A 23,980-nucleotide genomic window follows, 5' to 3' on the forward strand; every position below is an offset into this window, starting at 1 on the left:
GAACAAAAGTCAAATTTTAATGACAGGACCACTTGATAAGAGCATGTTTGGAATCTTAGTATTTGAAGCCTTAAATAAGGCTTTTAAAATCAAATGAATTGATAAAATGTGCAATAAAACATAATGGATAGGTATGTCAAGAAAAAAATTGGGAAATAAACTTTTAATACGCACAGAAGTAGTAAAGGTAACCACTCACCATACAGGTGAGTCTTTAACTGATCAACAGGCACGTAAACAGTATTGGAACTTTCAGAATGAAGCTTTCATTTGCAGCAGAGTGTGCACTGTTTTGAAACAACCTGGCACTGTGACAGATTAAAACTGTATTCTTGTCAAGCAGACAGTTTTAATCTGTATTAATTAAATATATATATCTATATCTGAGTTGTGTCCATTCTGATGGCCTTCACTCATAATGACACAGCTGGTACATACATGTAAACATGAAATGTAGGAAGGGGAAGGAAAGAAAAAGGCTTGGTGGGAAACTGTGATGGTTATCCACACAGGGCAGTGTCATTATACAATGGTGAAAGTTGAAGTTTTTTGCTGAACTGGGCTCAAATCCATATCTGTCACTTCCCATGAACAGTTGTGTTAACCACTTTGGCCATCTGGACATGCTACTATCCAGCTCAAGTTTCCAACTAATCACATTATGCAATACAGCATCCCTTATTCATTAAGCTCATTACTTGTATATCCTAGTTCCTGTAGGAGGACAATGTTTGTGCATTTGCAGTGAAACTAACATCAAGGAACCACTTTCAAGGCGAATAAACTTGTGTTAATGACTAATGAAATCCACTGCAGCTGTATTATACAGCTGAAGTGGTTTTCAAATTGATCATTAACATTAATGTCAGCTATGGCGCTTAGCATGTTCAAGATCATGAAGAAACTTAGAAGAAAGATATATGGAACTTGGTACAAGGACCATCATTAATTATTATGGTTATGTGAAAAACAATGTATAATAATAATAGTGACATGAAAATTTGTAATGCTTATTATTAAACAGAAACATCCAACTGAAAACTTCCTGTTTTCTTATGAAAGTAGTTATTCAAGCCAATTTTTGTGCTATTTTAATGAATTCCACTGGCAAATAAGACACCTTTAATCTTGGCAAAGCTTTCTACACCTCACATAGGTGCTCAGTATCACCTGTCTGCATTCTATATAAACCATCATTATTATGAAATGTGAATTTTTTTTAACACTCCTCACTGGCCAGCTTTCCCTTACATATGATAGTTGTCAGATCTCATAATTTTGTGATAAGCCCTTGCCTCATGCTGTGTATCACAGATTTCTTAGAAATAGTACAAGATATTCCTTCTCAGAATATCTAAAAATGTGAATTGGTAAGTTATACCTGTTCCAAGCTCAAAATGAGACTCAGTCGACTGGTGTCACTTATAAAGGCATTTGGCAAAATAGTTGTATGTAACTATATAACTTTTTTAGATTTACATTTCTTTCTTTCTGTTTCAAATAGATCTTTTTTTCACACTCTTATTTTGCCACCAAAGGTTCCTAGTCACTTAAGTATTCCTGATTTTTATTAAATAGCAGTTCTACGCATGTTATTCCACATAAGCATTGAATCATTAACCCTTGTGTTCACCCAATCTTCTGCCTTACATAAGGGAGGTACTGTATTTACAATCTTATTTTTGTCTCCATTTAATCATGTTTGATTACATTGGCTGTTAGATCAACTTTTTTTTGTAAGTTATTGAATTATCTCCCACAAGTGCAACCCCTCGTCCAAGTCGTGGGAGACGGGCAACGGCATGAAGTAAGAGATTGCCTGCGGGAGTGAGGTACAGTGTGGACTGTGTATGCCCCGAGACTGCTATGGTAGCTGTGAACGTCCTACAGGAACCCTGAAAAGTGATGGCTAACAGGACTCTGGTGAAGCTACGATAGGCCCAGCAAGCCAGTAGTGGATTATGATTTCCGCCTTCAAAAATAGAACAGGCCTTGGAAAGGACATATTTAATTGACAACGAACTGGCTATAAACAAGGACTAAGATTTGGAACATTAAATATACAAACATTGACTCGAAAAGTGGAGGAGATTGTAGACATGATGGAAAGAAAGAAGTTAGACCTATTGTGGTTAGCTGAAACAAGATGGAAAGGAGAAGGAAGGAGAGAACTGAGGAAAGGCTACCGATCGACTGGATTGGAAATGAGGAGGGAAGGAGAAATTGAGTCAGAATACTGGTAAGAGATGGATTAAAAGAGGACGTGAAGAGAATAAGTGATAGGATGATGAAGACCAAAATATCACTCAAGGGGACGACCATAGAGATAATACAAGTGTATGCGCCACAGGTGGGTTGCACTTCTGAGGAGAAGCAAGAGTTTGAAGAGGACATGCAGAAGCAGATGGGAAGGAAGAATATGATAGTAATGGGAGATTTCAATGCACACATAGGAAGAAAAAGACAAGGCTGCGAAAGTGTGCTTAGAGGGTTGGGGTTGGATTGTTTGGGGAAGGAGACCAGACAGCGAGGTCATTGGTCGCATCGGATTAGGGAAGGATGGGGAAGGAAGTCAGCCGTGCCCTTTGAAAGGAACCATCCCGGCATTGGCCTGAAGCGATTTACGGAAATCACGGAAAACCTAAATCAGAATGGTCGGACGCGGGATTGAACCGTCGTTCTCCCGAATGTAGTGTGCTTAGACCAGAGGGTTGTTGCTGCTGAAATGACGAAGGTGGAAGACTATTGGAGTTCTGTCAAAAGAATGGCTTGATGGTTGGGAACTCCTGGTTCAGGAAAAGAGAGAGCCACAAGATTACCTTCTACAGTCAATACTTACGGAGAAAGTTGACAGTTGTCTACTTCCTGTACGATAGTGAGATGAATAGGAACATCATTGACACTAGGGTAATATAATCAGAGGCCTTGGATAGCAACCACCGTTTGCTGATAATGAACCTGAGAGGGACTAAGGATAATAAAGGGACAGAAAATCAGGAAAGACGTATAAGGGTATGGAAGTTGAAGGAGGAAGAAAGCAGGCTACAGTACCTGCAAGTAGTAAAGGAAATCATCCCAGAGGAATGACCAAAAATGGTAGAAGAGGAATGGGGTAGATTCAAGGGAACATTAGCAAGTGCGGCGGAAGCAATATGTGGGAGGACAAGCAACATTAAGAGATGGAAAGAAACAGCCTTGTGGAATGATAAAACAAAGGATATAGTACAGAAGAAGAATATAGCGTTTAGGGTATGGTTCCTTACAAGAACAGTAGAGACAAGAGAAGAGGATCAGGCAAGCAATTAAGAGGCAAAAAGAGTGGTGGTGGAGGAGAGAAGAAAGTGGATGGAACAGTGGACCAGAATGATGGAGGAGGATAGTGAAGCTTCAAAAAAGGTGTTATATGGGATGATTAAAAATAAGAGGAAGAATGGTACGACAGATTATGCTTGAATAGTGAACAAAAGTGGAAAAGATCAAGAGAATAAGGAGGAACTCAAGAATATGTGGAAGGAGTATTTTGAAGAACTCCTGAACCTGAATGGAGACCTAGATGAGGTGGAACAAGCCAAGGAGAAAAAAGAGGAGGAACAGCAAACAGAAAAGGACCTTACATGGGGAGAAGTGGAAGAGGCATTAGGCAAGATGAAGGGAGGTAAGTCACCAGGTCTGGATGAGCTAAGTGTAAAGATAGTGAGAGCAGCAGGAGAGGTGGGGATACAAAGGCTTTCTCGAGTAATGAAAATTGTATGGAGACAGAAGACGATCCCAGAAGACTGGGAGAAGGGAATAATTATCTCGATCTTCAAGAACTGAAATAGAAAAGAGTGCAAGAACTATCGGGGGATAACTCTGATGAGTCATTGTGCAAAGATTTTTGAGAAAATTTTGGAAGCATGAATTCGAGCAAAATTAGAAGGAAGAATGAGAGAAGAGCAACATGGCTTCAGAACAGGAAGGTCCACAGTGGATCTTTATTTTTGCTGTAAGACAACTGCAGGAACAGCACTATGAATATAGAATAGATCTACTAACGACCTTCCTGGACACTGAAAAAGCATATGATAGTGTACTCAGAAGCAAAGTGTGTAAAGCCCTGGAGAACATAGGAGTAGCAAAACATATTGTTTGGAGGATAAGGGAAATGTACCATGGAAGTGTGCGCTGTGTATTTGGTGAAAGGAAGATGAAAGCTATGGTGTTTGCTGATGATCTGATGATTTTGGGGAATAAGGAGGAGGAAGTACAAGAGCAGTTGGATGTATGGGAATGAACAGTACAAGAATATGGGATGAAATTTAGTATAAGTAAGAGTGACATGATTATCACTACAAGAAAGAAGGAGAGAGGAAAAATGGGAATAACAACTGGTGGGGAACAACTGAGGAGAGTGGAGAGTTTCGAGTACCTAGGAAGCCTGATACAGGAAGATGGAAAAAAATGACAGAGAAATATACGAGAGGGAGAAAAGCAGAAGCATTTCAGAAGAGTGTCAGAAGCCTGATATGGAGCAAGGACGTACCCAAAAATCAGTAAAAAGGTTATATACCAGTCATACTATGTCCCGATCCTGACATATGCATGAGAAACCGGGTTTATGAAAGGAAGAGAGACAAGCAAAGTACAAGCTAGTGAGACGAAATTCTTGAGGAACAGTATTCTAATGACAAAGATAGACAGGTTATGAAATTAGAGGATCAGAGAGTTAATGAAGGTGGAACCATTACAGGAGGAGATAGAGAAATCAAGGCTGAGATGGTATGGAAATGTTAATAAAATGGAGGAGAAGAGGATACCCAGGGGGATACATGAGATGAAACTGGAAGGAAAGAGACCAAGAGGCAGAAGGAGAGACAGATGGCTGAAAGGAGTAGAGGAATGCTTCCAGAAGAAAGGAGAAGACTGGGCCACGGTGAAGTCAGAGAGATGGTGGCAGGACAGAAGATGTTGGTGAGGCCTATGTTTCATACAGACCCAGCCAGAGGCTGGAAACTGTCCAAGATGATGATGATGATGATGATGATGATGATGATGATGATGACTGAATTATCTTTTTATCACATGGTACCTATTTAGTCACTTGAGTTCTTTTTGTGTGGTAGTATGTGCATTAGATGGATTGTCCAGCCTCACCAGCACTTCACTTCTCTTTACTCACACCTCATAACCAAATTTTATGAATGAATCCTAATCTTTTCACATCGTGTATGTGTGCAGATATAAAATTCCAGGAGGAATAACATGAGATGTGTGAGAAAAGTAATGTGACCAACAATGCTATGAGTGATCTAACAATGCTGTGTTGTTTTACTTGTGTAGATCATTGAGTTCATTTCTTCCAGATGCTGAACATGTGTTTCAGCTCCATACAGCCGTCATGTGATTTTTGAGAGCACCATGAGTGAAATTAAGTTTTGTTGTGTGTTATGAAAATGGAACAACAGAATTTAGAGCAATGTTATGCAATCAAGTTTTTTGTCAAACTTGGTAAATCTATGAGTTTGACCTTTAAAAAGTTGAAACAGACCTCTGTATCAAGAGTTCAAGTTTTCCACTGGCATAAATTATTTTTGGAAGGCAAAGAACATGTTGGAGATGAACTTCACTGAGGGCTACCTTCAGCTTCAAAAATGTCAAATGTATGTGTCCTGTTGTGAGATCACACTGACTTTCAACAATAAGGATGATGGATGATCTGTTAAACTTAAACATTTTAACCATACATTAAATTTTTGCTAAAGATTTGCACAAGCAAAAGGTTTGTGCCAACATGATGCTGGAAAACCTCACATCAGAGCAGAAGGACAATTGAAGAAATGTGTGCATTGGCCTTCTTCAGAAAATTGTCAGTGACCACAAGTGGCTCAGTCACATGATGATGGTAATGAATCCTGAATTTTTTAGTATAATCTGAAGACAAAATGGCAAAGAGAGGAGTGATACACTGAGAGTTCTCATCAACTGGAAAAAGCTCGAATGAGCAAATCAAAGATAAAAGCAATGCTGACAGTAGTGGTGTTGTGCTCAAAGAATGTGTTCCTCAGGACAAACTGTGAACCAAGTGTTTCACAAAGATATCCTTGAAAGGCTCAAGAAAAGAGTGAATCAAGTGAGATGGGACATTACAGGCAAGTGGATGTTGCATCATGACAACACACTATGTCATGCAGCCACTTTCATCACAGAATTTTTGACCTCAAAAGGCATTCCTGTTGTTCCATAGCCCCCCTATTCATTTGATCTGAGTCCATGTGACGTTTTTCTTTTCCCAACATTGAAAGATGTCTAAAAAGAATGTCATTTTCAGACTCTGGGGAACATTCAGAAGAATGTGACCAACATATTAAAGGCCCTACCAGTTGAAGCCTTTCAGCGCTGCTACCAAGACTAAGAGCAACTCCACTGGTGTATAGCTACTGAAGGAACTACTTTCAAAGGGAAAATATTGTTTGAAAAAAATAAAAACTTCAGAGATAAAAAACTCAGCCTCATTACTTTTCTCACACGCTTCATATTTTGGTGACGCAAGCCACTTTCAAAGGGAAAATATTGTTTGAAAAAAATAAAAACTTTGGTAGATAAAAAACTCAGCCTCATTACTTTTCTCACATGCTTCATATTTTGGTGACGGAAGCAATCTATGAAGTAAATGACAGTAGGGACTGTCTTTATGCCTATGTGACAGATAATCTAACAGGATTTTATGTTTATGTGTTACTCATTGTTTCTGTAAGACCTCTCTAGTTCTCTTCAACATATTTTGTTCCTTGATTTTCAAGTTTGATTAAAATAATAAAGTGTACAATATTTCAGTCAGTATTCAGCTGCAAATTACAGTTATCATAAGTGGTGACCCCAACAATGACAGACAATAAACTAATTGAGAGTGACATCACTTTGCCTACTAATGTGGACACTACACCTCCAAGTGATTTATCATGTTTTTTAGAAGACCTTCGGACTATTCCACTATTGGTGTTAACTTCCAGGCAACTGCTAGTTACTTTGCATCTTATGCAGCTCTCACACTGTTTGCCGGCAAACTGCAGCATGCGTTCTGTGCCATGCAGTATATTGTCACACTGCCATACATTTCACAACAGCCTGTTCTTTTGTTCTGGCTTCTTGAACTTTCCTTTGAGGCCTATGTATCTCAGATAATAATGTAATTTGTCCTGACCATTGGGGCACTGGATTTGCAAACTTTGTTGTTATTATCAGATGTTGTGCACAACACACCTCCTGAGGTTAAATATACACATATCAAGAACAGTATGAATCATGGAGTGTGCAGACTGATGGACATCCTCATTCAACAAGTCTTCAAGGTGAAACTATTGGTGATTAGGTGCCTTCCATTTCTTGGCATCACCTGAAATCACAGGTTTCTCTGACCAAGGTTTTTGATGCCTCATGCGGAAAGATTTAGATGAGCCATTTATCTTTATTGGTGAAAAATGCAGTGATTTCCAATACTTCATCACCATTCAACTCACAATAACTTATTGCAGATCATCTTTTATCATGTTCTATCATTTGATGATGCGAATGGGCCCCAAGAAACTGGACAACATAGCTTTGTGGGTAGGGTTGTGGCCGCCATTGCTAAGAAGCATTAGCTCCTGTTTGTAGAACTAGTGAGTGTGTCACATTGCAACGATGATGCTCGTCAGCCGAAAGTCTGAGGAGCTCCAGTCATTTCTAGCAGCACTCAACCTACCAGATGGTACAGTGCACATGGTAATGTGAACCAGAATCCAAAACTATGTTGGTATCATTCTCTCTTTGGGAAACTAACACACAGATGCATACAGCCACGTGATTTCTCAAATGGGGACAGTGATCAAAATTAGGCACACCTGAGTGCTTCACTGTACAGTGCCTACCAACTACTACGAAGAATTCTGTCCCCACTAGAGGTGGGTGAATTACTCATACTCTGCTGTGTGATGATACTGTACTTCCCCGTATAGGCAATATATCTATTTCAAATGCTGCTGACAAGCCTTCTATTTTTCACTGTGTACTTACGTAACATCAGCTTTAAGTCAAAGGCACGTGTAAGAAGCTAGTTTATTTAAATAATACAGGCTCCGAAGTCAGTGGCCTCCATGCAACATCATCAAGAAACCATTCATCCATAGAGTTATGGTTCATAGCAACATGAAATTCAAGAATTCCTACTTTTGGTGACTGAGATGCAGTCATGAACTTAGGAGTCTCACAGAATTTTTGATGGACAGTCCTGATCTCTGATGTCACTGAGCCCATACTTGGCACAGATTTTCTCCTCTGTTGCAACATAACTGTGTCCATTCAGGAGGCTACACTTAACATGAACAATGAAATTGTATGTGGCCAATCACAATTGTGCTAGACACTTACTGTTTGGCAGCAGCCACACCCACCACATGAAATAACTTCAGCATGTTCAGCAGTAGAGGCAAAAACACCACTCTTAAAGGAGCTCTTTACCTTGCTGTCAAATGATTGTGATCTAATTTCAAAAGTTACAAAAATGCACATTCTTATTGAGAATGAGGCCCTGCGTGCCCATGTTTTCGACAATGCCACTGCAGTTGCTATGGCTCAAGAGCATGTACATCAACTCAGAGATGATGATACTCACAGTATGACAGCGAACACAGCAGAATGCAGTGAAGTAAAACATAACACTACACACCACATTCCAATGGTAGCAGAGCCAGCAGTTGCTTACAAGGCCTTTTGGTTGGTTCTTTATAAGTATGCTGCTGTAAAGAAAGAGTTTGCCGGCTGCAGGGGCTATCAGATGTTCTGATAGCCCTTGCACATCTCCCCTACATCTAGTTCAGAAGAAAGATTGTTCATGGCATCTACGGGGGGACTACCACACCCCGAATGCCAGCACCACACTGGAATTTCAAGTTATTTTAGAATGGTAAGATCTAGAGTAAAAACAGTGCAAAGCTAGGAAGAAACAGACTCTTGAGGTATAAAATCAAAAATGTTAATTATAAGAATTTATTTGAGATTAGTGAGGTGTACAAAATTAAGTTATAATTTTGGCATCTTGGGAAGCGAAGATTAAACTGATGTGCATTAAACAACAATTATTATTTTATCAAAGCTCCTTAGACAAGTGGAGCAACAAATAGAAAAATTTAACTAAGGAAGTTTGAAAGTAGTATTGAAAAATCAGTTATGTAATGCTTAAATAATGTATAAACTAACTTAAGTAAAAATGATTTGCACAAATTAACAATCAAGTCATGGAAGCAATTAACAAAATTTGGTATTTACAGCAGCTGAAGACAGTGAATAGGCTGGACAAGCAAGAGAAATAAAGAGAAAAGCAACAAGTGGCATGGGGTGCTTTTGGTAAATTACATGAAGTTTTCAAACTTTATCTTTGGATCAGTATAAACAAATGTGTACACTCTGTTTTTGTATTACCAGTTTTGACTTAAAGCATCGAGAGATGGACTTTTAGTGTGAATACCATCTCTACACTGAGTGTTGCTCAGTGAATATATATATACGTTTCTTCATGTCATCCGCCATAATACACATACTTTCTAATGTCATCCGCCCACCTTCCATCTTCTCAGTCTTTTCTTATCTCCTGGAAAATTGAAAATTACACACATTCATTTGTTTATGTGACGTGCATATGATCATCTCATGTTCGCTGTGTTATCTTCTACTCCTGTTTGTTGCCTGATTCATTTGTGTATTTATCTCTCTCCTAGTAATTCACAACCTATGTATCTTAATTTTTCACTGAGCAACTCTCAATATAGAGATGGTTTTCACATTAAAAGTCCACATCTCTCTCTCTCTCTCTCTGTCGATCGCACTGGACTGTGCGTGTTCAGTACAGACTAGGCATCAGTGCAGATTGTGTATGAGTAGTGAACACTTCATATTGGCATTCGGAGGCCATTTCATGTTGATGCAATGAAAGACCTAACAGAGTTCTAAAGAGGGCAGCGGATTGTTGGGGCCTGATTAGCTGGATCAGCAGTAACCAAGACAGCCAACTTATTGAATGTTTCAAGAGCAACTGTTTCAACAGTCATGAAAGCCTGCATGAAACATTGAAAGACATCAATGTGTAAACATAATAGTTGGTACAAATCAAAACTAAATGACAGAGATTGTCACATGCTAACACGACTTGTGTCAAAACAACACAAAACTGGGGCCACAGTTGCCTCAGACTGCAGTCATGTGTGTGTGAGCTTTGTTTGCATGATTGAGTATGTGTTTGTTTGTTGTCTCATTTTGAGATGGCCTTACTGGCTGAAAGCTATATTTGTGACAGTCTGTTTGTTGTGCCTATCTGCGACTCAGCATCACCGTTATATGGTGAGTAGCAATTCATCCCCAGACAGGATGAGAAGGAAAGACTGATTGTTGGGGACTGCACTGGACGATGTTTGAAAACCTGTGAGCTTAAAGGTGGAAGACAGGGTAATATGCAAGACAGAGATGACTACTAAAACATCCTGCATGAGTTAATAAGAGTGAGAAGCCAAGTGCATTGTATGTAACAGAAGTGGGACGGGGAAACATGAAAAATAGATAATTCAGAAAATGAAAGATGTAGGAAACTGAAATGGAGTGAAGAAAGGCATAGTTATTGTGAATAAATGCTGAGATGGAAGGAATTAACGTTAATTAAGGCCAGATGGGTGACAAGAACCAAGGACATGTTGTAGTGCTAGTTCATACCTGCAGAGTTCTGGGAAACTGGTGTCTATGGGGGAAGAATCCAGATGGCATATGTGGTGAAACAGGCACTGAGATCAGGACTGTCATATTGTACAGTATGCTCTGCAACAGGATGTTGTGTGTTGCCTGTATACACCCTGTGCCTATGCGCATTCATCCTGACTGGTAACTGGGTGGTAGTGTGGTAGTCATGCCAAAGGCCTACGAAACAACATATATATATATATATATATATATGTGTGTGTGTGTGTGTGTGTGTGTGTGTGTGTGTGTGTGTGTGTGTGTGTAATAGAGGGAAACATTCCACATGGGGAAAAAATATATATAAAAACAAAGATGAGGTGACTTACCGAACGAAAGCGCTGGCAGGTCGATAGACACACAAACATACACACAAAATTCTAGCTTTCGCAACCAACGGTTGCCTCATCAGGAAAGAGGAAAGGAGAGGGAAAGACGAAAGGATGTGGGTTTTAAGGGAGAGGGTAAGGAGTCATTCCAGTCTCGGGAGTGGAAAGACTTACCTTAGGGGGAAAAAAGGACAGGTATACACTCGCACACACACACATATCCATCCACACATACAGACACAAGCAGACATATTTAAAGACAAAGAGTTTGGGCAGAGATGTCAGTCGAGGCGGAAGTGTAGAGGCAAAGAAGTTGTTGAAAGACAGGTGAGGTATGAGTGGCGGCAACTTGAAATTAGCGGAGATTGAGGCCTGGCGGATAATGAGAAGAGAGGATATACTGAAGGGCAGGTTCCCATCTCCGGAGTTCGGATAGGTTGGTGTTGGTGGGAAGTATCCAGATAACCCGGACGGTGTAACACTGTGCCAAGATGTGCTGGCTGTGCACCAAGGCATGTTTAGCCACAGGGAAACTGTCTGCATTCATGGACACAGGCAGACAGTGTTTGTTGGTAATGAGGATCACACTGTGGCTAAACATGCCTTGGTGCACAGCAAGCACATCTTGGCACAGTGTTACACCATCCGGGTTATCTGGATACTTCCCACCAACACCAACCTATCCGAACTCCGGAGATGGGAACTTGCCCTTCAGTATATCCTCTCTTCTCGTTATCCGCCAGGCCTCAATCTCCGCTAATTTCAAGTTGCCGCCACTCATACCTCACCTGTCTTTCAACAACTTCTTTGCCTCTACACTTCCGCCTCGACTGACATCTCTGCCCAAACTCTTTGTCTTTAAATATGTCTGCTTGTGTCTGTATGTGTGGATGGATATGTGTGTGTGTGCGAGTGTATACCTGTCCTTTTTTCCCCCTAAGGTAAGTCTTTCCGCTCCCAGGATTGGAATGACTCCTTACCCTCTCCCTTAAAACCCACATACTTTCGTCTTTCCCTCTCCTTCCCTCTTTCCTGATGAGGCAACCATTGGTTGCGAAAGCTAGAATTTTGTGTGTATGTTTGTGTTTGTTTGTGTGTCTATCGACCTGCCCGCGCTTTCGTTTGGTAAGTCACAAATGGCTTGTGATGATGATGACGATATTGTTTTTCTTCAATGCAGAGTTGTCTTTACATCAGCAACAGATGCAAGAGCCCACCTCAAAGTTTTAGTTAAGAATAATAAGTACTGGGTTTCCTCAATCAACTTTATACATCTCTCCTCGAGTGATTTTCATATGGGTAAAACCATGGACCTCACTGAAGATTCATTTCCCATTAAGCAACTTTCATTGGAGTTTCATTTTGCTAGGATATATGTTTAACATAATTTTTTTCTATTTGATGCTTATGTGGATGTACATACCATTTATTACAATTTATCAAAACATTACAGTAGAACTATAAATACTGGGAGCTTATATGCAACTGGTCCTATCTACTGTTTTTACCTTTGTCCTACTATTACACATTTTCATATTAACCAAGAATGGGTGAAAGTGTGTGCCAACAAGATGCCCAACTATCATTTCACTGTGATGGCTATTATGTTGTCTTTTCTACCAGACAGGCAGTGACAAGTAGTGTTGGTATCCTCCAGTTCTGTGGCACTCTGACCTACAGCTTGCTATTCACTGCTACAAATTTTGAAATAAGAACCAAACACACAACAACAGCCAGATTTCACTAAAAATTAAGAAGTAACATCTATTATGCATATTTGCATACTTGCTTAAATATGTGGACAAGTGTAAAAGAAAGTGTTGAATTAAAAACCCTTTGGATGGATTGCTTTCCATTACAATTTTCATTCCCAGTATCACCAAGATATGTTTCAAATGTTTTACAGTGAATTCTGGTTGGAATTCTCCTTGTGACAAAATGAAGATGTCAGTTTTAGTTTACATGCAGATAACTTTTTTGTCTAGCGTAGTAATTTTAGGAGATAAGAAGTATTCAGAGCTGAGAATATCGAATAATTTCATTTCAAATTATTTTCATTTTCACATATTTGAAATTTAATTTTTCTGTGGTCATCAGTGCTTTTTATCCTGCAGGACAGAGGAGAATATGTACCTTTAACAGAGGAAAAGGGTATTGATATGTTAGGTAACATGGTGCAATCAAGCTCCCTGTCAGTTAACAAGAATTTCTATGGTGACATGCACAACCTTGGGCATATGATGATTGCCTACTGTCATGATCCTGATGGACGAAATTTGGTATGTATTATTTCCTAGAAATACTTTAAAAGTCAAAGATTGTGTCAGTTAATAACAAACACATGTTTAATGCTCATGTTTTGTACAGATTTTTCCATTCTTACTGGAAAAGCTTTTGGGATAATGCAGCAGCTAGATATTGGGAGGAGGGAAGCAAATATAAGAAATTACATTAGAGACAAAAGTTTTTTGAAAATTATAAGCCAAAATAGTTATTAGCCAGCAGTAGATTGTACCACATTTTTTAGAACTGTACGAGACTGTTCTTACATTCATAGCATATATGCAAGTTGTACACAGCTCCCATTCTTCAACAGTCCACAGCCCTCCAATGTGAATGGATTAATGTAAACACTGCCACAGTATTAAAAACTGTCATGCAGTGGTTGGGCATTATCACAGGTTAGAATTATTTTTTGCTGTAACTTATTCCTAATCCAAATTTTGGGATTAAGCTCAATTGACATTGTTGGAGCACAATCAGGTGATGCCATTTTATTTGTAAGTCACTTGCATTGGTGAACAACTATAGGAACTTAATTTGATAACTCAGTAGCTTTTTCCTTCACAAGTACACTGGACTATCTCCTATTAACTATGTAGCAGAAGATCTCTTAAGTAACTGTGCTTGGCATCTACCCACTGACGTTTTCACATAAATTACTAAAGTAATCTTGATGTAGGCTCAGTGTACATGCACAGTGATGTTTGGAGGGCACCTGCTGTTAATTGTGTTACAGACAGTTCTGTTACAATAGAGAAGGAAAGCTGCTACTCACCATATAGTGGAGATGCTGAAACCACACTGTGGTTTCAGTTGTCTGAGACTGTTGTCATGTGAGCGAGTTGCGTTTGCATGAGTTTGTGTGTGTGTGTGTGTGTGTGTGTGTGTGTTTGCATGTGTTTGCATGTGTGTGTGTGTGTGTGTGTGTGTGTGTGTGTGTGTGTGTGTGTGTGTGTGTGTGTGTGTGTGTGTATGTATGTCTATTGTTGACAAAGGCATTAATGGCCAAGAGCTATATTTGTGTCAATCTTTTTGTTATGCCTATCACAACTCTGCATCTCTGCTATATGGTGAATAGCAACTTTCCTTCTCTAATATTGTTACATTGCATCCTGGATTTTCCATTGTTTGATTTTTGCGAAATGATAGTGTTAGTTGCACCCATTTGTTGTGACACAGGTTAACTGCTTATTTCTAATTATCAAATCACTTTGTCAAGCTATGCCTCTTTGCATGTTTTGCTCTTTATCTCACTCCTACTTCAAGTCACTGTAATCACAGTTGCCTTTTTTTCTTTTTTCTCTTTTTTGTGTGTGGGCGTAGGGGTGGGGGTGGGGGGTGGGGGGGTGGGAGGGGGGGGGGGGGAAGAGTGAAGCAAGGAAAAAAAATCTGCTAGCAAGCTAATGTGTATGAAGAAGTGCAAGCTTCAAATCTCTTTTACATGGATGCTTGTTTGACCACAAGCTATAGTGTATTATTAATTTGTCAATGTGTACACATAAACTATAAACTCATCAACATATAAATATGAAGATCATTGAAATACTCACTCTAATTTTTACTCACCAAGTGGTGGCAAAACACACACATAAAGGACTATTGTAATTGGCAAGCTTTTGGAGCCAGTGGCTCCTTTTTCAGGCAGAAGGGTTAAAGGGGAAAGAAGAAGGATGAAGGAGGACTGGAGAAGTCTAGAAAAAGTGGTAGATTTTGCAGAAAGTCACCCAGAACCATGGGTCAGGGGGGACTTACCATACACAATGAGAAGGAAAGACTGATTGTTGGATTTCTTTCCTTCTCATCCCGTATGGTAAGTCTGCGATTATGGGTAAATTTCCTGAAATCTACACCTTTTCCTTGACATTTCCAGTCCTTTTCCTTCACCTTTCTTCCTTTCCCTTCAACCCTTATGCCTGAAAAAGGAGCCACTGGCTCTGAAAGCTTGCCAATTACAACAGTCTTCTATGTGTGTGTTCTGCTGCTGCTTGGTGAGTAGATTTTTTATCTATCCAATTAAATAATTTTGTAAATTTTTTTTTTTTTTTTTTTTTTTATATTCACTCTAGTTTTTGATGCACATTGTCCTCTGAAAACATTGCTGAATGCACCTGATAGTTTCCATCAACACCAATTTTCTATTATACCCATCTCAAAAGTGAGGCTAGTCGACAAAAACATTATGATGATAAATTTTACAATTCATGAAGTTGCCACTAAATGGAGAACTTGTACCTAATGTGAAGTCCCCTCTCCCCTTTTGTTGTTGCTGTTGATGTTAAGCCGCTACTGCTACAGCTCGGTCGGTGGAATGGAGATGCGACGCACCGTGATGATTGTCCCCGTCGGATAACGTGGAACAGCACCTGAAAATCTCTAAAGAAAATTGTTCCTCACGTAATGTGTGAAAGTCCATTTGCGAGTCTGCACAGTCTTCTCAGTGATGTCAACTGCTGATTTTAATTGTCTGTTATGGTTTTATGATATTTTGCTATGCCCGGTTAGTTAGTTATTGCAGTGTTGAGTGAATCATTCATCACCGGCATCGTTTCACACCACTGAAGCGAGGAAACTTTCTTTGCTGTTCAGTATCAGTAGTTGTTGTTACGTTGCTAGACAGAATTGTTCACTACGGCATGGTGCAAATCCAGAGATAATCTATAATGTTACCTTACTTTCGTGCGTCAGAATATTATTTTGGCAAAACACTCCTTTCAATGCTCAATGTTCATCAAGTCACTCTTTCAATTAAAATGTTCACAGTTAATTAATTTTGTTCATCAACTATCACACAGTTCAATTAATGATGGAGCCAACATGTGAGATTTCCATTACTGATGAACAATTTTTATTGTTCCTTCTTAGCAGTTAGTTTATAATCATCACACCACATGCACACTGATGGATCAGATCAATTACGATTCTTTTCAGTTTGGTGATCATGACAATTGACAACTTTTACAATTGGCGTATTTGTATTATCTTCATGTGGTCGTATTAATGTTTCCTACTCAAACCTAATCAGGTATTGCAGTCTTCAATACTATGTCCATTCTTCATTGTAACTGTTCACTTTGATGAAGGTGGAGTCCAACAATAATATCTCCAATAATTAGAGTTCATTAACTCGTCATACACTATCAGAATATCACTTTAGTTCAAGTTCTCAAGTCAGAATAACTGAGAACAAAGTCTGCGCATCTCTATCACGCAGTAGTACTTTTTTTGAATAGAGACAATCTCGTAGTGTTCTGTTTGTAGCACTATAACAAATGGTGCTCTCTCATGACTTGACAGCAAGCATGGGACTAACATTTCCATGATCAAACATTGTAGATGCATTGAATTTCCCTGTCGCCACGTTTGCAACTCTCTTTCACAATAAATGTTATCTCTGACCGACATATTACTTTGGACTTAACTTTTGTCATACTGATTTGCAGTTATTACTGAGATGTTTGACAGCTAATTAAAATAAACTTTCTTTCTACCTTCATATCATGACATACTCAGTAATTATTGAAATTTGTGTTCATCAAAACTTTAAGGTGTTATATTATTGTCAAAGTTGTCGTACCTGTCAGGATAACACTGTTCCCTGCTTTAAATTATCATGACATTCTTATTTGGGTTTTTGGGTTTCTTGGGGTGTTACACTAATCATCATAGATCTCTAGCATCTGGCCACATGTGTCAAACCTAAATGTCTCATTCTACAGTAATTCATTTTTCAAAGAAGATGAACTAAATATTCCAGAATTCGAATCAAGAACAGCTGCAAACATGATTGACTTAGAAGTAGCTATCCTCAGAGTAGTGAGCCAACTTAAATCACTTAATAAAATCAAGTCTTCTTATCCACACTGTATACCAATTAGGTTCATTTCATAGTATGTTGATGCAATACGTCCATACTTAACATATATTTAACATATACAACCCCTCACTCAATGAAAGATCTGTGCCTAAAGACTGGAAAGTTGCATGTATCACACTAATATTATACAGCAGTAGGAGTAATCCACTAAATTACAGGCTCATAGCATTAACATCAATATGCATCAGCATTTGGAACATATACTGTGTCTGAACATTATGAATTACACTGATGAGAATGATCTATTGACACACAGTCAATACAGATTTAGTAAACATAACTACTTATTTACTCACCTGAAGTGTTGAGTGCTATTGACAAGGGATTTCAAACTGATTCCATATTTCTAGATTTACAGAATGCTTTTGACACTGTTCCTCACAAGTGGCTTGTAATCAAATTGCCTGCTTATGGAATATTGTCTCAGTTATGTGACTGGATTAGTGGTCACAATTCATACTGACTGATGAAAAGTCATCGAGTAAAACAGAAGTGATTTCTGGCATTCCCCAAAGTAGGGTTATAGGCTCTCTGCTGTTCCTTATTTATATAAATGATTTAGGAAACAATCTGAGTGGTGGTCTTAGGTTTTTTATAGATGATGCTGTCATTTATCATCTAGTAAAGTCATTGGAAAATCAAAACAAGTTGCAAAATGATTCAGAAAAGATATCTGCATGGTGAAAAAATTGCCAGTTGACCCTAAACAATGAAAAGTGTGAGGTCATCCACATGAGTGCTAAAAGCAATCGATTAAAGTTAGGTTACATGATAAATCAATCAAATCTAAAGGCAGTAAATTCAGCTAAATACCTAGGAATTACAATTATGAACAACTTAAATTGGAAAGAACACATAGAAAATATTGTGGGGAAGGCAAACCAAAGACTGTGATTTATTGGCAGAACACTCAGAAGAAGCAAAAGCTCTATTAAAGCGATTGTCTAGACTCTGCTTATCCTTCCTCTTTTGGAGTACTGCTGCACAGTGTGGTATCCTTACCAGATAGGATTAATGGAGTACATCAAGAAAGTTCAAAGAAGAGCAGCACATTTTGTATTATCAAGAAATAGGGGAGAGAGTGTCACAGATATGATACAGGATTTGAGGTCGACATCATCAAAACAAAGGCAGTTCTCACTGTAGCAGGATCTTCTCATGAAATTTCTGTCAGCTTCTTTCTCCTCCAAGTGCAAAAATATTTTGTTGGTGCTGACCTTAATAGGGAGAAATGATCATCATAATAAAACAAAGGAAATCAGAGCTTGCACAGATAGATATAGGTGTTTGTTTTTTTCCGCACGCTATTCGAGAGTGGAATCATTGAGAATTATTGTGAAGGTCATTCCATGAACCATCTGCCAGGCAGTTAAGCGTGATTTGTGGTGTATCCATTTAGAGGTGGATGCTGATGTAGATAATGGTGTAAATACAACAGTGGACAACCACTTGCTTCAGCAGATGAGCCATCTGCTAATTATTAGACATTCACTTGCCTTTCGCTGGGAAAGTAGCATTGATTCCTGTTATTGGCATTTCATAGGCATGAAGGGGTTTATTAGTGTATGCTACTTTCCTGGTACATTGCAATTGAGTGGGCTCATCCTGGACTGGAGTGTTTCCTTTCCACCCAAGAAGTACTTTGGGATCAAATGCCCCAGGAAATGTATAGGCCTATGAACAGTCAGTGCGGGGCCTCAGAGCTATACATAGTGCATAGAAGTAATAGTCTGACAGTGCAGGCACTGTGCAAATGTGAACATTGATATAATGGTGGGCTGCAGCATAAGAGACTCTGCAGTGTATACCTAGACATGCTGCCAGATTTCGTGTGACAGTCTGTTACACAAATTTGGGATGGTACTGGTCCATGTGAGTTTCACAGTGCCACCATGTTCATGCTGCTGCTGGTTCATGGAGCAGTTGTATTGAGACTCCACTGACTCACAGTGGCCAGTGTTGCTGCTCTTGCTTGTGGTGCCACACACACACACATACCACATTGATTTCTACACTGTCACCTGGCCATCATCATGCCTGCACCACAGCCAAGCTGCGCCTCCATAGCATCCCTGCTGATGCATTGTCTGTATTGTCGTCCACCCCAAGTGTCACAGTAACAGTCATCGTGGGAGTATCATAGTAGCCACGAATTAAGTACAAGCATCAGTTGTTTATCTTGTCTTGCTAATCACAAGCTGTGGCCGATGAGTTTACTCTATTCTTAAACTCATTGAATGAGAAACTAATTGGCAGAATGGAATCAAAATTTGATGATATGGAGTCTCAAATTGTTAAAAGTGGATAGTCCAAAGTTGAAGATTTAAAAGGTGAACTTGTTGATAAAATAGATGAAGTGTCTAGCAAGTTTGATAACATGCTATCAATGTCTGGTGAAGTTGTGATGGCATAAAATCTCTGAATCAGTAATTGAGGGTTGTTGCTGCTTGAGGCAGTGGGAGTTAGTGTGCTCTGTACATTCGTAATGCTTACTAATAAATAGTGTGTAAATCATATGTCTATGTTGTGTCACTATTCTGCTGTCACAGCACCAGTAGCCCATTTCCTACAGTGGTGATCTCCACTCCTCTCCCACAGAAGCTGAAATGGCATCAGCAGAAGGCATCAGCAGAAGGTACACTCACTGTCAGTGCCCTGGCTTACACTGCCGCCAGCCTTGCAAAGCCTCCTGTGAACACAACACACAACAATGCAAGGCAATGCTGCCAACACATTTCCCTCTTCAAACACCACCACAAAGCCACCAAAAATTAAAAGATGCCACCAATACTATTTCCTTATCTGCTAGCACAGCCAGTGGCAACACGTTAGTCGCACAGCTGACGTGCTTTGGGCATGCCATGTGCTCCTGGCACACCTCGCTTCTTCCACTGCATCCACCTTCACACAGCCACTTGGATCACTTAAGACAAACGGCACCCCACCGCAACCCCTCCTCATGTGTTCTGCACGATCTTGGAGGGGGGAGGAGGGTGGGGGGGGGGTGGGGGGGCAAATGGGGAGCACCTCTGGGGCACTCCAAAGTTGGGAATGAAGTGTCTTGCAAATATGAGGTTGTGGTGGCATAAAATCTTTGACTCTACAAATGAGGATTGCTCCCCATGAGGCAATGAGACATAGTATGCTCTGTGTGCTCATAATGCTTACAAGTGTTATGTAGATGTACTTACTAATAAATAGTGTGGCAGGATAAATCAGATTGTCAGAAGTCATTCATTGGAGAGCATATGGTAGTAAAAGTATGAGAATGGAAATCTTAGTGCTACTTCACGCAGCCATTACTGAGGTAAAGTCTTCAAAAAGTGGGGATCTTGTAAGATAATAGGCAGCAGTGTTACATGATAATAAAAATTACAGATGTAGCACTGTCTGCCAGAATGTGTACTGTGGGAAATTTCGCTAAGTATTTTGTGGCTAGAGACAAAAGAGATTTAGAGAAAATAACTGCCAAGACAAGTCTTCCACAATGAAACACTTCTACTTTAGTCCATACAAGATGAATGATACTTTAAATTTTCTGTTAAAGAATTTTACTGACTATGATTTAAATTTTAAATATGAATGACTGTTTGTGAGCAAATGTGGTTGACTGCAGGTGGAATTTTGGCTAGGGTAGTGGTCACATTACTCACAGAGTTGAGGCACACATGGATGTTTTCATAATTCATAATTCACTGAATAAGATTCATTGGCCACTTGATAAACTTATAAGGTGCACATAAGGGTGTACAGTTGAAATTCAATTTTACATTTTCCGATTTTATGTTTTTCATGATTCTACACCGTTTTTTCCTATTTACATTTGATGTGACTGAATGAGTTATAAGTGTTACAAGAGACAGGTGGTTTGCTCCATGGGTGGTGGTGGAGTAGAGGGAATATTGTGGGCCATTGCAGAGAGGGAGACATGAGAGAGGAAATGCTGATGTAATACACGACTGGAGCTGCCAATACAACTTTCAAAATTTAGCTTCACCACACAATTATGATACAGGTACTGATAGATTGCAGCAGCACTGGATAAACAAGACAGTTGATGTTAAGGGTTCTGGCCCCAGACAATATGTGATGAGGGAGACCAGCCGCCACCTTTTCTTGTGCCACTTATAACGCTGTCTAATTTTTTTGCATATATGTTTCCAATGTACTGTATTCCCCAACAATATCAATCGTCAACCTTTTAAATTAAAACACTGAGCCGTAAGTCACCCAACAGCCAGAGCACCTACCACACCATACTAAAAAGCATAAAATGATCTCGCCTGCTGGATGTGTGGTGAGGGAGAGTGGCCCTCAAACAACAGGAGTGCAGGTATGGGTGAAAGCATTTTCTGAAATGCTGAAAATATACTTTTTGTGCAGATGATGTGCTGTGGCATGGATGCCACACGGAAACAGAACAAGGGTTTTGCGATAACACATTTTAAAGAATTTTGTGTTCAGATCTGCCATGATGCAGTTGCAGCAACTACATAGACTACTCACATATATTCTTTGCACCACACACAGTAGATTGCAAGGATTGGCAGCAGTGATAAAGGGCATGAAGCAAAACTGCAGCACCTGAGCTTTCTTTCAAATTTACGTTTTGCACAGTATACAGAAATTCACTGAGCTGATTTTTAATAAGGTTGTAACATCAATTGGGGAAGTAGACTCAGTTTTTCATGTCTCAGTTTCTCTCATTGAGCCTAAAAAAAATAACACTTTCACAGTGGCAAGCACCTAAAGTATATCTTGTAAGAAAAGCATTAAACAATAACAACAATATTGACAGATTTTGTCATTAAGCAAATGTCCACATTTAAGCTTATAGTTTAACCACTTTGCTGCTGTGATATTTTTGTTTTAATTCCTCATGTTCTTCATTCTTTGGTTTCTTTTGGGTGAGCACAAAGGAGAGATCTCTCAAAAATGCGTGTTTTGACATATAATTTGTGCTCATAGCATGTTGGAAAATAGCTCAATTATCTTGTACCCAGATATCAATTTCAATTTTTTGATGAATTTTTACTTGATGTTACACACTGATGAAGTTCATTACCACATTTTAAATGTTAACAAATGTTTCTCCACAGGAGACCTTTGGTGTTATGGCAGATGTAGCAACAGCCATGAGAGACCCTGTGTTCTACAGATGGCATTCATTCATTAATTCAGTTTTCCAAGAACACAAGAATTTGTTGCCAAGGTACACCATTCAACAGGTAAGGATAAGTTCTTATTTTTAAAAAAAACTTGTGTTGATACATGTGGTTACAGAGAAATCTGAATATAATACATCAGAAAAAGTAATCTCTGCCAGCAACCATACATTTTTTTGTCAATTTGTTAATTAAAGATCCATAAGTTTGCCATCTTAACCCACAACACTTTGTTGTAGCTGCAGTTCTGCAATTAATGTTATTACACCTGTGTAATTTTTGCACATCTCTGCCTTTTGTTTCCTCCCTACATTTTTTTCCTTAGAAATTAAAAAATGCCTTTAATTATCTCTTTGCTCCTCAGAATATCTATTGTTGTAGCACATTTTAAACTGTGGTTGAGCCATTCTCCTAGGAATGCTAGCTAGTCTGAAGTATTAAGTCTAAAAGCCATTGTGCAAATTTAAAGAGGAGTAGGAAAACAGTGATCAGTTAGAGTTTTGAAATGGTCCACATTGACCTCTTCTATTAAGGCACTGCCCACAAGAAGTGGTGATATCGTATCAAAAGCAAATCTTTCCTTTTAACATTATACTCTCTGCTGTTGTAAGGTATTTCAAGTGACTTGCCTTTGTTCAACTTTGATCTGTGAATGAGATCCCTTAATTATTTATAAACTGGAAGACTGCCCAAAATGGAATTTGAGCCATTTTGATCTTGACATTTCCTATTTAAGCAAAACCATCTAAAGGCCTCATAAACTTCTGTGATTAATAATCAACTGTATCCTGGTTCTCTCAGTTATCAATCTCTTATTCATCAAATATGCTGTCAATCTACAGCATGAAATATAGCCTCATTAATGATCAACACAAGGAATCTACATGGAATGCTTAAAAATTTCATTTTATCAAATTACTGTACATAAAATGGCAGGTCTCACAGAGAAAAATAAAAAAAATAATATCATAGTGGACTGGAAGTTCTTTTAATTACAGTATGGCATAGCATTACATTATACTGAGGTACTGATACACTGATAACTCTTTTCAAATATTACCATTTTTTGAGCTAAGGAAATAATAGAAAGACGCTTTTAATCCACACTTGCTCACATTTGAGGAAAAATCTAACATTTATAATTTTACTGCAATATTTCAGAATATTTTATATCTATTGAGGTATTGATATAGTAATGCTTTCTTTGATATCTGTACATTCTGTCAATGCATCTTTCATTGGTCAAATTACAATTATAACCTTTGTTTGAAGCATTGTGTTCTGTTAAATTTTTATTCATATTGAAGTTATTACGTAACAATTTCTTGTGCATTCATAAAACACCACCTTGCTTCTCATTTGTCCATTTCTTTGTGCTAGTAACATGCAGTTGGGTTAATTTTTTCTCCTGGACATATTCTGCAAATATTACATGTTTTATAAGTATTGTTTGGGTTTTACATTTTGAAAGAAGCAGTTGAATATATTCAGTACTTGACTGGCCCTATCTGAAAATATATAAAATTTTACAGGAAAGAAGTATTTAAAATTTTAAAAGGCAAGAAGTTGTGTCAGATGAACAGATGAAGAAC

At 38.8% G+C, this 23,980-nt stretch overlaps 1 protein-coding gene across 1 annotated transcript in view; it reads left to right on the plus strand.

Moving 5' to 3' along the window:
- The window catches only part of LOC126457888 (phenoloxidase 2-like), a 183,558-nt gene that overhangs the window by 111,846 nt on the left and 47,732 nt on the right, over positions 1 to 23,980 (plus strand). Inside the window, exons 9-10 of the mRNA XM_050094560.1 lie at positions 13,181 to 13,345; positions 22,323 to 22,451. Of these exons, the coding sequence (XP_049950517.1) occupies positions 13,181 to 13,345; positions 22,323 to 22,451 (294 nt within the window). The remainder of the gene's footprint in view (positions 1 to 13,180; positions 13,346 to 22,322; positions 22,452 to 23,980) is intronic.

Source organism: Schistocerca serialis, chromosome 2, assembly GCF_023864345.2.
Source record: "Schistocerca serialis cubense isolate TAMUIC-IGC-003099 chromosome 2, iqSchSeri2.2, whole genome shotgun sequence".
Classification (NCBI taxonomy): Eukaryota; Metazoa; Arthropoda; class Insecta; order Orthoptera; family Acrididae; genus Schistocerca; species Schistocerca serialis.